General features: G+C 52.4%; 1 protein-coding gene across 2 annotated transcripts in view; it reads left to right on the top strand.

The window, feature by feature from the left end:
• The first annotated feature begins 1,065 nt into the window (after window positions 1-1,065).
• TRIM16 (tripartite motif containing 16) overlaps window positions 1,066-13,934 on the top strand; it is a 29,342-nt gene continuing 16,473 nt past the window's right edge. The window contains exons 1-2 of one of the 2 annotated variants that reach the window (XM_045487443.1): window positions 1,066-1,169; window positions 7,741-8,005. In XM_045487443.1, coding sequence (XP_045343399.1) covers window positions 1,156-1,169; window positions 7,741-8,005 — 279 coding nt within the window. In that variant the 5' untranslated portion in view covers window positions 1,066-1,155. Of the gene's footprint in view, window positions 1,170-7,026; window positions 8,006-13,934 lie in introns of those variants that run through there. The other variant, XM_045487442.1, reaches the window with a different exon arrangement.

The raw sequence follows: 13,934 nt of genomic DNA, 5'->3' as shown, positions 1-13,934 counted from the left end.
CTGAGTGGCCCAGCAAACACTTATTTACCAAACATTAACTAACTCTTTGGCGTCTTCCTCTGAATTGCATTTTCTTTTCCCTTTAAGCCCCAGACTCCTCCCTACCCCGTTTTCCTTAGTTCAGAATGACATACACACCTCACTTTGCCTGACTGTCTTTGCAATTTCCAAGTCTGCCTGGATGCCCCGTGTGTACAAAAGCTAATTTGATCTCCTTTTTATCGGCCTCGTGTTACTTTGATTTTTAGTCTGGCTAGAGGGACTTGAAGGGCAGAGGAAATTCTGCGTTGCCGACAGTTGGAGGCTGTTTGTAGGTAGAGGGGAGTTGAAGCTGATTTGGGCTGGTTGTTTCCAGCCAAAGCAGGAGGCCTTCAGGCATTCGCTGGGCGCTGGGCAAGACAGACCCTATCTGAGTGTGCAACCCTGTCTTCGGAACCAACATGGATGTCCCTGTGACTTAGAGAAGGCTTGTGCAACACCCTGGGGCAGCCCTTCCTTCCCGAGGGGACCACAAAGAGATAGGAGGCTAGAGGGTCGGGGTAAGGACTGCTTATAACCATTATGTGCCAAAACTAAGTGCCAGGATCGTTCCGGTCCTTAAGCTCTGTTCTACCTTTCAGTTTGTTCTCTTGTTTTGCCAGCAAGAACCAACCACCAAACACAATCCAAGAGGCCATCTTCTGATTTTAGGAGAAAAGGGGGGCTGGGGATCAGTTTGCTGATAACGATCCCAGGCCAGAAAGTCCATGGGACTCCCATCCCCAGGTGAACCAGGAACATTCTGAGCTGGTTTCTGGAAGAATGATCTATCCTCTGGTTCCGTGGTTCCCAGACGTTGGAATCTTTGGCAGAAAAATGGCAGAGTGAATTTGGAGGGTTGTCTTAGACGTAACTCTTCCGGATACCTCCACCCACGCTGTTATCACCAGAGTTTCATAAAAGATGAGGGGTTTCGTTCCAGAAAAGGGCACAGGACACAAGCTCAATAAAGTGTAATCCCTTACAATCAATCAAATTCAGATTTATGACGATTTCATTATATTATTTGTATTTTCTCAGTCTGATGGACTGATTTTTCTTAATTTCTACAGGCTCATGGACAGATATTATCTACATTTGTGAATCACAGCTCTGTGTGGCTCAGCAGACACGCAAATGAAAAAAATCTGGTGAGATTTTTGTTTTTTCTTTTAAAAGTTTATTTATTTTGAGAGAGAGAAAGAGCGGGGGAGAGGGAGGGAGAGAGAATCCCAAGGAGGCTACACACTGTCCGGGCAGAGCCTGACACGGGGCTCGAACTCGTGAGCCATGAGATCATGACCTGAGCTGATATCAAGAGTCGGACGCTCAACTGACTGAGCCATCCAGACGCCTCTGGTGAGATTTTTGAAGAGACAAATGGGAAGCTGTTTGCTGAGGAGAAAAGCTTGAGGAGTTTCTTTAGCCAGAAACTGCCATGTAGAGTCCTTGGGTTGAGAAAACTCTTCTTGAACTGTTCCAGATTCCCCAAGGTGATGACCTTAAACCAGCAAACTGGAGGGAATCAGTTGGCATTTATTGTTTACATACCTTTTAGGGAGTTTGCCAGTTTGTGGGATTATTTGTCACAAAGTCAGCTGGAGAAGAAAGATTAATAATGACCTGCCTAGCTACAAATTGGTTAGAAAATGGCTTGTTAGAATTCGAATCCTCAAAATTCTAGGTAGGGAAACCTCCCTTAATTCTGGAAAGGAATACCAAACCACCACTTGGCTCTCACATTCCTGGAGGCAGGTCTGACTCAGAAAAGGCTACCTAGGCAACATCATGTTAGTTTTGTAAAGAAGAGAGAGACACTCTACTATATACAAGGGCAAAAGTTTGGGGTGGATGTGAGTGGTGTCCAGTTAACCCTGGACCGAGCCTCGCCGCCACAGGACCATCCCTCTGCCTGAATTGATCTCAGTGAATTGCATAAAATCATCTGCTGGTGGAAACCAACCAGCAGCCGTCACAATGCCCCGCAGGACTTGGAGGTCAGAGCTGAACTGACCAGAGTCAGGGGTGGGAAGAGAATGGCACCCAGAACTTTGGGGTCACTTCTTGCTGCTGGAGGGGTCAAGCAAGACTCTCTCTCAGTGACCGTGGAAGGCAGATGGCTTCGGTTAGAGCCCCGGCTCCTCACAAGAGCCTGGAACAGGAAACGGACAAGGGTCAGAAAGAGTCCACCTTCTAGTTAGAAGGGACCTTAGGCAGATCAGAGGAGCCTGTAGGGGCAGGCGAGCCATACAGGGTCCCTCATTCATTCATTCATTCATTCATGCACGCGTTCAGCAGACCTATAGCACAAATGATACATAGTCATTCACTCATTCACTCAAGTGACAGGTGCTGGATAAACAGTGGGGGGCAGGGTAAAAAGGCCAGTGGTCTGGCAAGACTTTGCTGGGGGCGGGGCATGAAGTTGAGACCCGTGGGTCTGAGTTGTTAAGGGCACGTAAGTTCAGGAGAAAAAAAAAATTCTTTTCATGGAAAATACTAGAGTATGTTTGCAAATTGATGGCAGCTATCCAGTGGAGAGGGCCAGAATAAGGGTGCAGGAAGGAGTGTAACGGAAGGGCAGAGTCCCTGCTAAGGCGAGTGGAAGAGGGGAGAGTCCATTGCACTTGAGGAAGGACTTAGACTTTTATAGACCTAGAGACCGCGCTGCCACTGCAGGGGGCGGGGGGAGGGGAGAGGCGACAGGAGCAGTGGCTTCGATTGCACTTTGCACGGAAAGCATGAGCCCAGGTCCTCTGCACAAAGGGGAGGTAGGAAGAAGGAAGAGGGTTGAGAAGTGAGGGAGGGAAGAGACAGCTTACCTAGAAGAACACAGCAGGATGGCTATGCAATGGTGGGGGGGGGGAGGGGGCGTGGCGCTGGAGGGTAATTAACCATCGATCGATCTTGAATTTACCGGGTACCTCTCTGTGCAATTGGGGATTTTACTCCAATGACCCTCACCTTGAAATGCAGGCTCAAGGAAGGTGGAAAGGGGGCCTATTTGGCATTCTGGGGGTTGCCAGGAGGCTGACATGGAGGGTGGAAAGGGGACCATGCTTGTGCCGAGCCGTGGAATCTAAAAGAAGCTGAGAGGTACGTGAAGACACGAGGCAGGGGATGACAAAGAGGACCTGGCGAGGGGCGGTGCGTTATTGGCCTGCTGGACCCGAGGCGCCTTCTTCTGAGGGGCGTTGCTTTTTTTTCTTTTTAATGTTGATTTATTTTTGAGCGAGAGATAGCTTGAGCAGGGGAGGGGCAGAGAGCGAGTGGGGGACAGAGGATCCAAAGCAGGCTCCGGGCTGACAGCACACAGCCCGATACAGGGCTCAAACTCGCGAACCATGAGATCCCCACCGAGCTGAAATTGGGCGCTCAACCAACTGAGCCACCCACCCAGGTGACCCCGTGGGGCATTTAAGCGAGGGAGCTTACAGGTATAGTCAGGGCGTAAACTTTCCCATTCCTGATTTTGGAGACAGAGGTTTCTGGTGAATGCAAAACGTGTAGGTGAGGAAGGAAGGGAATTCTAACACGGGCTACACCAGGGATGGACCCTAGGGACCTTATGCCGAGGGACACAAGCTGGACCCAGAAGGAGGAAGACCGTATGAGTCCACTTATGTGGGAGTACCTGGAATCATCAGATCCACAGAGGCAGAACGTCAAAGGCTGGCTGCGGGGGGGCTGGGGTGGGGGCAGAGGGTTGGGGAGTTAGGCTTGAATGGGGACAGTTTCAGTTGGGGAAGAGGGAAGGAGTCTGCAGACAGATGACGGTGAGCGATACAAAATGTGGATGTACTTAACGTCACCAAAACGGTTAAGGAGGGCACGTTTGATGTCATGTGTATTTTACCACAGTAAAAAAAAAAAAAAAAAAAAAAAATCCACGTGTGACCATAGAGTGGGCGGCCGACGAAAAGGTCCTCAGCCATGAGGTGGCCACAGAAACACGCAGGGGTGCAGGCTCTGAGAAGGGCGGCAGGGCAGGGTTGGAGACGGAGGCTGTGGTCCAGGAGCTGCAGGGTCCCCTGAACAAGGGGCATGGCGGAGAGGTGGGTAGAGACTGGCGGCTGAGTGTGGGGGTGGGGTGGGGCAGTAGACAGGAGGGCTGGGGGGGACAGCCATCTGCATGTTGTGATTGGGGAGCGTGGACGATGCCCACCCGGCCCTGGCTCGTGAAGGGGAGAGAAGGAACACAGCCAGTTGAGAGGTGGCAGGAGACTTTGGGACAAGCCCAATGCAAGTTAGGTCAAGTGGGCAGAGGGAACTGTCTGAGAAAGACTGAGGATATTGGGGTGCCCCTGGGCTGCAGCAGGAGGAGAGGGGTGGTTATGGGGAACGCTTGGTTCAGCAGGGAATTGCGGGTTTCAGAGATCCGCGGGACGTCAGCCCCAATCTTCTGGTGCCCAAGTGTTGAGCCAGGGTATTAGAGGCCTAGTGAAACACATCACCTCCCCAGGAAGAAGGCTCAGAGCTCAGGGCCACCACTGTCGTCTGGAAGGTTCTGCTTCAAGGCCGGGGCGTGCAGGGGATTTAGAAGCCGTGGAGAATCCTGTGGTCCCCAGAGGGCTAGACGCAGGCCCCCAGAGGACCTCCACTCTCCCAGTAAGCTCGGACGTGAACTCAGAGGCAACACAGTTCCCCCAGAGAGCCCAACCAGGCCTCTGTTTGCTAGACCTGACGGAGGCTGACATGCTCATTTTATGCATGGGGAAGCTCACGTTTTGTGGGGACAAAATATATTCTCAGGCCAGGCTGGGACTGAAATTCAGATATCCTGTCCTCCAGGCCGCCATGGACCCTCTGCTACCTTAGGCTCCAGTGGGGAGGCAGAAAAGGGCTGAGTATGCCCACAACTGCCCTTTAGGGTTGGCGGTAGAGAATGGGGCAGGCAGGGAAACTGCGTAAAAGGAGAGAGGGTGGAGGGCGCCTGGGTGGCTCAGTGGGTCGAGCGTCCAACTTCGGCTCAGGTCATGATCTCATGGTTCGTGGGTTCCAGCCCCGCGTCGGGCTCTGTGATGACAGCTGGGAGCCTGGAGCCTGTTTCGGATTCTGTATCTCCCTCTGTGTCCCTCCTCTGCTCATGCTCTCCGTCTCTGTTTCAAAAGAAAGAAAGAAAAGGAAGGAAGGAAGGAAGGAAGGAAGGAAGGAAGGAAGGAGAGAGGGTGGGAAGGAGAAGGCAAAGGAAAGAATGGGAGGCTGGGGAGAGGCTAGGTGGGAACCAGGCTGGCTGTCTCAGTGCCCTCTGATCAGCCCTGGAGGCTGTGGAACGGGTCAGGCAAGCCACTTTCCCTCCTCCTCCCGAGAAAGATCAAAGGCTCTAAGCTTGTGGGTGGACCAGTTCCGCTGCAGTGGAACTGTCTTTCTACAAAAAGGATAGGAAGGAAGGCAGCCTTGTCCGTTAATAAATACTGGAGAAAGTTCTGAGAACAGTGTGAACCCGCAGAAGCCAGTTCCTTTCCCTCCTGGCTGAGGGCGTCTAAAAACCAACCATGCAGTTAAATACAGGGAAACCTCTTCTTGGGGGGCGGGGGGGGTACTCTTCAACAGTGGATGACAGTATTCAGGACAGGGACACTTTGGAAACTTTATATTGCTAGAAAGGGCTGCTTGTAGGCAATCATGATGTGAATATGCGATGCATGTGGAAAATATAACAGGGCTGCAGCTGAGAAGGATTTTTACAGTCTCTGTTCTGTCCAACTCTGAGCAGCCTCTGGATTTCTCGAATGTTTGGGATGGCTGCCCATCTGGCAGATACGAAGAATATTGTGTATCCCCACCCAGTGGCGATGCCTGGGAGCGCCTTTCTTTTAAGGAGTTGGATGCTTCCTGGCTCATCCTCTGGCCATGGGTTATGGGCTGAATTGTGTCTTTCTCTCCCAAATTTGTATGTTGCATTCCTAACTCCCAGTACCTCATAAGATGATGACTGTATCTGGAGACAGGGTCTTTAAAATGGTAACGAAGCGGTGTCTGGGTGGCTCAGTTGCTTGAGTGTCTGACTTCAGCTCAGGTCATGATCTCCTGGTTTGTGAGTTCGAGCCCTGCATCGGGCTCTCTGCTGTCAGTGTGGAGGCCGCTTCAGATCCTCTGTCCCCCTCTCTGTCTCTGCCTCTCCCCTGCTCACACATGCTCATGCTCTCTCTCTCTCTCTCTCTCTCAAAAATAAACACATTAAAAAAAAAATCAAGTGGTAATGAAGAGTCGGTCACTAGGGTGGGCCCTAATTCAATATGACTGGTGTCCTTATAAGAAGAGGAGATTAGGACACAGAGACCCACCCAGAGGGAAGGCCATATGAAAACATGGGGAGAAGACGGCCATCTGTAAGCCAAGGAGAGAGACCTCAGAAGAGACCACCCCAGCTGACACCTTGATCTTCGACTTTAGCCAAAAGAACCATGAAACAATTCATTTCTGTTGTTTATATCAAACCAGTCTGTGGTACCCTGTTATGGCAGTGTGGGGAAACTCATACGCTGTGTCCAGCAACACTTTATTGAGTGGGCAAAGGGGCTGTTTCTTGGGACATACCTCTTTCTAGGAACCATGGGGTGGGAGGCATGGCCTGGGAGAGCTGTCTGAATGGAGCTTTATGTAGAAGGAGACACATTCTTCCCTGACTCTCTGATCCCCTCTGAACACACTTTTGCGAGAAGGTGATGTGGCCAAGGTCAGGGTCAGAGGCGTATATCCTCCTTTTCCTAGATGCCTCATGTCTGGTTCTATGAGATGGGAAGGGGCTGCCATATCGTTGACGTCCTTGTAAGGACTTCTAAAAATGTATTTTAGATCCCTTTAAAAAATGCCAACAGGGGTGCCTGGGCGGCTCAGGTATCTGACTCTTGACTTCAGCTCAGGTCACAATGTCATGGGTCACGAGATCGAGCCCCACATGGGGCTCTCCGCTGATAGCCCAGAACCGGCTTGGGTTTCTCTCTCTCCCTCCCTGCCCCTAGCCCGCTTGCCCATGCGCTTTCTCAAAATAAATAAATAAACTAAAAAACAAAACAAAACAAAATGCAAACAAAAAATTTAACCTGTCAAGCCACGTAAAGCGACGCAGGCTTTTTACGGCAGAGCTCAGGAATCTCTAATTCTTTCCGGAGCAGCCACAGACACACGTAGTCTTCGGCTGAGCCCATGGGGTTCCAATGATTCATGCAAGAATAGAAGTTTTGGGGCTGGACCCGAGGAGGGGCCGGAGCCCATGGGGAGATGTTCTGAGTGGCCACGGGCAGCCCGAATAACCTAGCCGCCTCGCCTCGTCATCACGGCCCTGGCTGCCGGCCAAGCCCCGGGCAGAGTAATGACTAACTGGGCTTCCTCCGGGAGGGCGGAAACAGTTCAACCTCTGTGACAGCTGCAGTCAGTTAGGCGTGGTTTTCTCGTCTGACTCGGGCTGTGCAGATCCCGGCCTGAGGGGCAGAGGAAGGACAGCCTCGCCGCCAGAGTCTTCCAGATGGCCGAGCTGGACCTCATGGCTCCAGGGCCACTGCCTGGGATCAGCGCTCACCCTCTGGCCACTGTCAGCCCAGACTCTGGGTCGGCCAGCCCGGCTGAAGAAGAGGACACGGGCTCCCTGGGGAGCCCCCAGGGGGAGCCAGAGGCACAGGACGGCGGCTCTGAAGGGCAGGGGGCTCCAGATAGCGCTGCTGCTGGGGAGGAAGAGGAGGAGGAGGAGGTCCTATGTGACTTCTGTCTCGGCACCTGCAGGGTGAAGGCGGTCAAGTCCTGCCTGACCTGCATGGTGAACTATTGTGAGGAGCACCTGCGGCCTCACCAGGAGAACAGCAAACTGCACAGCCACCAGCTGACCGAGCCCGTGAAGGACCGGGACCTGCGCACCTGCCCTGCCCACCGCAGCCCGCTGGTCGCCTTCTGCCGCCCCGATGGGCAGTGCGTCTGCCAGGAGTGCGGCCAGGACGAGCACAGGGGCCACGCCTTGGTCTCCTTGGATGCCGCCCGCAGGGACAAGGAGGCGAGTGCTGGGGTCCATCCAGGAGAGGGAGGTGGGGAGATGGTGTCCCGGGGAGAGGCTGGACCCCCCCACCCCCACCCCGCATTGCAGCTCCTGGGGCTGCCGACTTCACTATGGCTGTCGGTCCAGCGTAAATACCTATTGCACTTGCCTTTGGGCACTTGGAGCAGGTCACTCTGGTCCTGTCTCCCTCCCGCCGTCCCCATGCTGGGTGTGTGTGTGTGTGTGTGTGTGTGTGTGCGTGTGCGTGTGTGTGTCCACACTTGCTAGCTTGCTGCCATTTCTCAGCTTTCTGCAGTGGATCTGCGTTTGGGTGTAGCGTGCTGGCGTTGGAGAGCTCTGGGCAGTGACGTCTCCTTCTGGCCGGATCTGTGTGGCAAGTAATGAAATGCGCACCTTGGCAGAAGTTCAAGAGAAAAAAAAAAAAGTCAAACCTTTCGCCTAATTTCTCTTTTCCCCTTTACCCCACCCAGGAGACCAGTAGAAAGTGCCCCTCTAGAGACCCCCGGTGTGAAGTCTGATCTGAGAGCTTAAAAAAATGCCAAGGTAGCATAGAATTGGACTCTTACCTTCAGGTCCGATGTCAAGGACGGCTTAACTGAGGGAAAATGGAAGTTTCTCATCAGATAGGGGCGCCAGGAGAGGCTGAGAGACACCACGCACAGAGCCTGTAATTTTATTCCCATCAGATAGAGAGACTGTTTCTAGAACAACTGGCTTTTCTTTGCCCTACAGCTGATAGCCTGGAGAAGTTCTTGAGAATGGGTTTAGTTACTGTGTATTCTTTGTTTCTCATGCTTTGACTCTCCATGAGCGCTTTTTAATTTTTTTTCCTTCAGTAGGGAAGTGCAGTTGACTTTTCTCCCACATTCCTTATGTTCATACTGCTGACAACTCCCTGTTTACACGACACAGGGCGGGAGACCCACCACAACTCCTCCTTCAGTCCAATGTTCCTGGGCAGCAAAGGGAAGGGCTTTCTGGGAAGAACGCTTTACTTGCCAGAGTCCCTCCTCCGTGTCCATTCTCAGGCACAGATTTTCTCCAGGGTTAGTGGGAATTGTTCTGGAAAGCTCTGTAGCCCAGGGGTCAATGAGTCACCATCTCCAGCTCAGGAAGGCACTTGCCAAGTGCCTCCAGTGTTTCCAGGGTTAGGGAATGTCAAGTCAGGAAAGCAGGTCACTGCCACTCATGACCAGGATGAATGAGGCTCTTTCGTAATCCTGGAGAGGCTCTCTATCAACAGGTCAAAGGAAAAAGCTCTACATAGTTGAGCCAAGTGGGCTTCAGTAAGCATTGCCGTGTGCTAAATACTCTGTAGATTTTCTCCTCCAATCCTCAGATCACTCTATGGGGTGTCATTTCTTTTTATCGCCTCCACGTTTTCCCAAACTCATACAGGCAACTGAGTCACGGGATGAGGCGTGGAAGCTTTTGGGAAGCCACCCTACTCGGGGAACATGAGTGAAGGACCCTAACCAAGATCACAATATTGTAACTTTCTGTTTGGTACCGAAATCCTGCCACACATATAATAGAGATATTAGTACAAAGTGTCCTGCTGTTCTCTTTGGGTATAAATGTCTGGATATTGTTATATTTACCTGGAAAAAGTGTTGGGTGTACATGTTGAAAGCCAGTCTCCACCAAAGGTTGCAATAGACCATATCAGGAAAAGGTCTCCCTCCCATCCTGGATCCCCTTGCTTCCTTCCTCAGTTAAACACTACTATCTCGACTTTCTTCTGTTTCCTTTCAGAAATATTCTGTGTCTGTACTGGCAAGGGATACAATATGGATATTTAAAAAAAATTTTTTTAAGTTTATTTAGAGAGAGGTAGAGATAGATAGAGAGACTGAGAGTAGGAGAGGCAGAGAGAGAGAGAGAGAGAGAGAATTCCAGGCAGCCTCCATACCATGTGTGGGGTTGAAACTCATGAACTGTGAGATCATGACCTGAGCCTAAGGCAAGAGTTGGACACTTAAGCAAATGAGCCACCCAGGTGCCCCGCAATCTGGCTTTTAAACAATGAAAACTGGTCCACCACAGGGAGGGTAATTGTAGTTCCGGGCAGGGAACAGTTGCGTAAAGCGTGTTCGGAACCCCGGATTCAGACATCCTAGGGGAGAGCTGTGTAAGGTGAAATAAAAACTTGGTAAAGGAGCTCTAGAGTCATTTTTTTTGGTGCCGAAAAGCCGTCACAGTTACAGGTACAATGCAACAGCCCCCCCCCCTCCCCCCCAGACTTGTGGTGAAGGCCCCAGTTCAAAACCTCCGCCTTGCCGGTCTGCACGACAGAGCTCTTGTCCTTTCCATCCTGTGCCCTTGTTTTCAGCTCAGAGAGCAAGCCTACGTCCTAAGTGCAGCCAGACTCTTGTTGGCTCTACCAAATCTTAGGAGCCAAAAGCTTTCTCGAAAGGAGCCCAAGAGACCAGCCCAGAAGACCCAGTGGCTTGATGAGGCTGTAACCGCCACCGGGACTATTTTGAAAGTTGTACTAGACATCATTAAGGTTCCAGAAGCTTGGTATGCCCTTCAGCTAGCGCCGGCCTGATGAAGTCCTTTGCAGCCAAGGTCACTTTGGGTAGTGCTGAGGGCTAATTACTGAAGCAGGCACATTGTTTCAGGAAAGTGCAAACGGCAGGGTCAGCCATGAGGACACAAAAGCAGCTGAGATCCTGCATCAGAGTGACAGAGCCACTGATTTCTCCGTTAACCAAGGGAGCCCCTGCTGAGGCTCCTCGGGTCTCCGGCTACGCCAGTGGGAGCAAAACCTCAGGATTCGGGGAGTTGGGTGTTCTTTGCTCTATGTTCCGTCCTGCTGGGCTTCCAGAGCCCGGCTCTTCCTGATGGGGACCCCTCGACACTTCTCTCCGCCCCGGGCCGGCTTCCTGAGACCTCTCAGTGCAGTTGGCCTTGCGCACCGGCTGCTGATTTCCCGTGCCTTCTCTGAATCGCGGGCATGCTGCCACGAGAACGAAACTGGGTGCGTGCGTGCGTGCATGCGTGCATTCATGCGTGTGTGCATGCCTGGTGAACGCTTCCTGACCCAGGAAGTGCACGTGCTTCTTTCCTGTTCTCCCTCAAGTTTATGAAACCATCATTGATTGCTTCCTATGGGCTAAGTGTGAGACCACGCTGTCTGTCCTCGGGGAGCTTGGACTCTAACGAGGAAGCCAAGGAATGTTCCACGGCTCCCTGGAGTGCCAGAGGGCTGAGGCAGCAGAACAGCTACATGTTCCAAGGACGGAGTTGTCACCAGGAATGAGGCCAGGGCAGGGTTCTCAGAGAGGGGGACGACCTGTCTTGGATCATGCGTCCACTAGTGACAGGCCATTACATTCAGCCTCAGCACTGGTTCCGGAAAGTTCAGGACTGGACGTGGCCCACGGACAGTCTCCAGGTAGGGCAGGAGCCAAGTTTCTGTGAGCCACACGAACCAGCAGTGTCCTCGGCCCATTCTCTGGGAGCCAAAAGGCAGATGATTGGAGGCCACTCAGGACAAGAACTTCTTCTGGAAGTTCTGAGAAATGTTTTGGACTCAGCATTATTACGTAACTTGTTCTTCCTTAGACATTCTACCAGGGTGTATATCTCAGGGAGGATGTTCTGTTTGGCTGGACTGGCATGTAGCAGGTTCTGACCAACCCACTGAGGAATGAAGTCAGCCCAGGTAGAACTCTTGTGCTACCTAGTGCAAACTCTCCAGAACAACCAACCGACGTTGTGTGGATGGAAATACAAAGGAACCGACACCACCTGGAATTTTCTTCTCCCTTCGCCTTCCCTCCGCTATTCCTGCCTGCACCTCTGACCTGAAGTCTGACCCCTGAGCTCTGGGTGCTACCTTCCGCAAGAACAATTCTGTTAACCTATTCCTGTGGCCCTGAACCAGAGGAGAAGCTAAATGATCTGACGGGGGCGGGGGTGGGGGGGACGCCGGGGTGGCTCAGTCAGTTAAGCATCCAACTTCAGCTCAGGTCATGATCTCACGGTCCGTGAGTTCAAGCCCTGCGTCGGGCTCTGTGCCAACAGCTCGGAGCCTGGAGCCTGCTTCGGATTCTGTGTCTCCCTCTCTCTCTGCCCCTCCCCTGCTCGCGCTCCATCTCTGTCTCTCTCTCTCTCTCTCTCTCTCAAAAAGAAAATAAAAACAAAATAAATAAAAAAAAAATGCACTGACATGGAGAGATCACATAACCAGCAATGGCGGGTCTCAACACTCCAAATACTGTGCCTCTTGTACATTTGTCATTACCTTGCTGATGTAGACAGTGGCTTCCCGTCTAGGACTGTCTTCAGTCATTGGCGCCACTGTCTGGCTTTTGTGCAGGGTCCACCCTGCCCCCCCCGGAAGTGTGTACAGATGACATCTTGGGAAACCCTAAAGCCAGAGCCTGGGGCACCCTGTCATTTTCTAGGAACAAGATTAACTGGAGATACAGGTCTCCCCAAGCGGCCCCGCCTTTTGTGGTAATCCCAGTGTCTTACCCTGGGGTGACTCACTCAGAGAGGTCTCCACTAGGTAGTCAGGAGCCCTTTTCTCCTTTTATGGCAGTCTGCAGGCAACGGAGAAGGCCCGTTCCTCGGCTCCTCTCTGGGAGCGTCCCCGTGCTCCGCATCAGGCTGGGGCTGCCCGTGTCGTCCGCTGCCAGGCTGTGTTTCTGCTCTGTCTCCTATCACCTTTAAACAAGCACATCACGTTTCTCCCCTTCCCTGGGACAGGTCACTGTATAAGCCTTTCATTTATTTACTTCTTTTAATGTTTATTTGTTTTTGAGAGAGAGAGAGAGAGAGCACAAGTAGGGGAGGGGCAGAGAGAGAGAGAGAGAGAGAGAAAGAATCTATAGCAGGCTCCAGGCTCTGAGCTGTCAGCACAGAGCCGGATGTGGGGCTCGAACCCGTGAACCGCGAGATCATGACCTGAGCTGAAGTCAGACGCTTAACCGACTGAACCACCCAGGTGCCCCTGTGTAAGCCATTTAGATAGACCAGGATTCCATGACTGCTCCCAAAAGGCCAGACCCTCCCTCCGCCTCCAAATAGGTCTGGGGTGGGGAGGTCATGAGGCTCCCTCAGTTCCAAGTCAGCATCCCAGGTCCTGAGCAAAAGGAAACAAAATAAAACAAAGCAAAGGAGTTATCTGCCCCCTGCAGAGGGGGACAAAGCCTCCTTCCTGCCTCCCTATAGCCTCACAAGGGGGCCTGGAATCCGCCCCCAAGTTTCTGTAGGAAAAAGCAGAGAGCATTTATGCCCTCTGAGTTCCCTTAGGGCCAAATGACACACAGCTTCAAACGCAGACAGAACCTGTTGAAAGCAGTTAAAACTATTCTTTTTGTGCTGATTCATGCCCTTGTGGTCGGGCCTTTGAAGGTTGCAAAGGTTTCGACTTTATGTGTTGGCACACTTCTTGGCAGAAAAGTGCTCGGGGAGTCTCTGGAAGGAACAGTGAAGCAGGTGGTGGGGATCGGAGTGGGCAAACCCAAGGTTCTCGGGCAGGCACTTGGCTTGGGCAGGAGGGCTCGCTCTGCCTGCCTCCAGGCGTGATGAGCGCGTGATGGGACACAGCCATGGTGGCACCACCCAGGACAAGAAGGGGCGACCACGAAGGCCTCACCGACGTTGGTGGAGCACGAGCAGCGTGCCAGCTACAGGGGCAAGTTCACAGTCACACCCGCTGTGTCATTCGATCCTCACAAAACCCCCATGAGTGAGGTGCCTCAGTTATCCCCATTCACAAGTGAGGCAGTGGAAGTCAAGAGGCGCTAAGTAGATTTTCCACTGCCAAGTAGAAAACCTGGGGTCCCTACCCTTGGCTGCAGCTCGTACTCCTTGTACGGTTATTCCGGGGGTCGGGGGGCTGGGCTCCACTGCACTGATGGACTGTGTGACCTTGATTAGGTGGCTTCACGGTATCATCTGTGAGATGGAG

The sequence above is a fragment of the Leopardus geoffroyi genome, chromosome E1 (genome assembly GCF_018350155.1).
Source record: "Leopardus geoffroyi isolate Oge1 chromosome E1, O.geoffroyi_Oge1_pat1.0, whole genome shotgun sequence".
Lineage (NCBI taxonomy): Eukaryota > Metazoa > Chordata > Mammalia > Carnivora > Felidae > Leopardus > Leopardus geoffroyi.
This window is presented reverse-complemented; position numbering and strand designations above follow the sequence as displayed.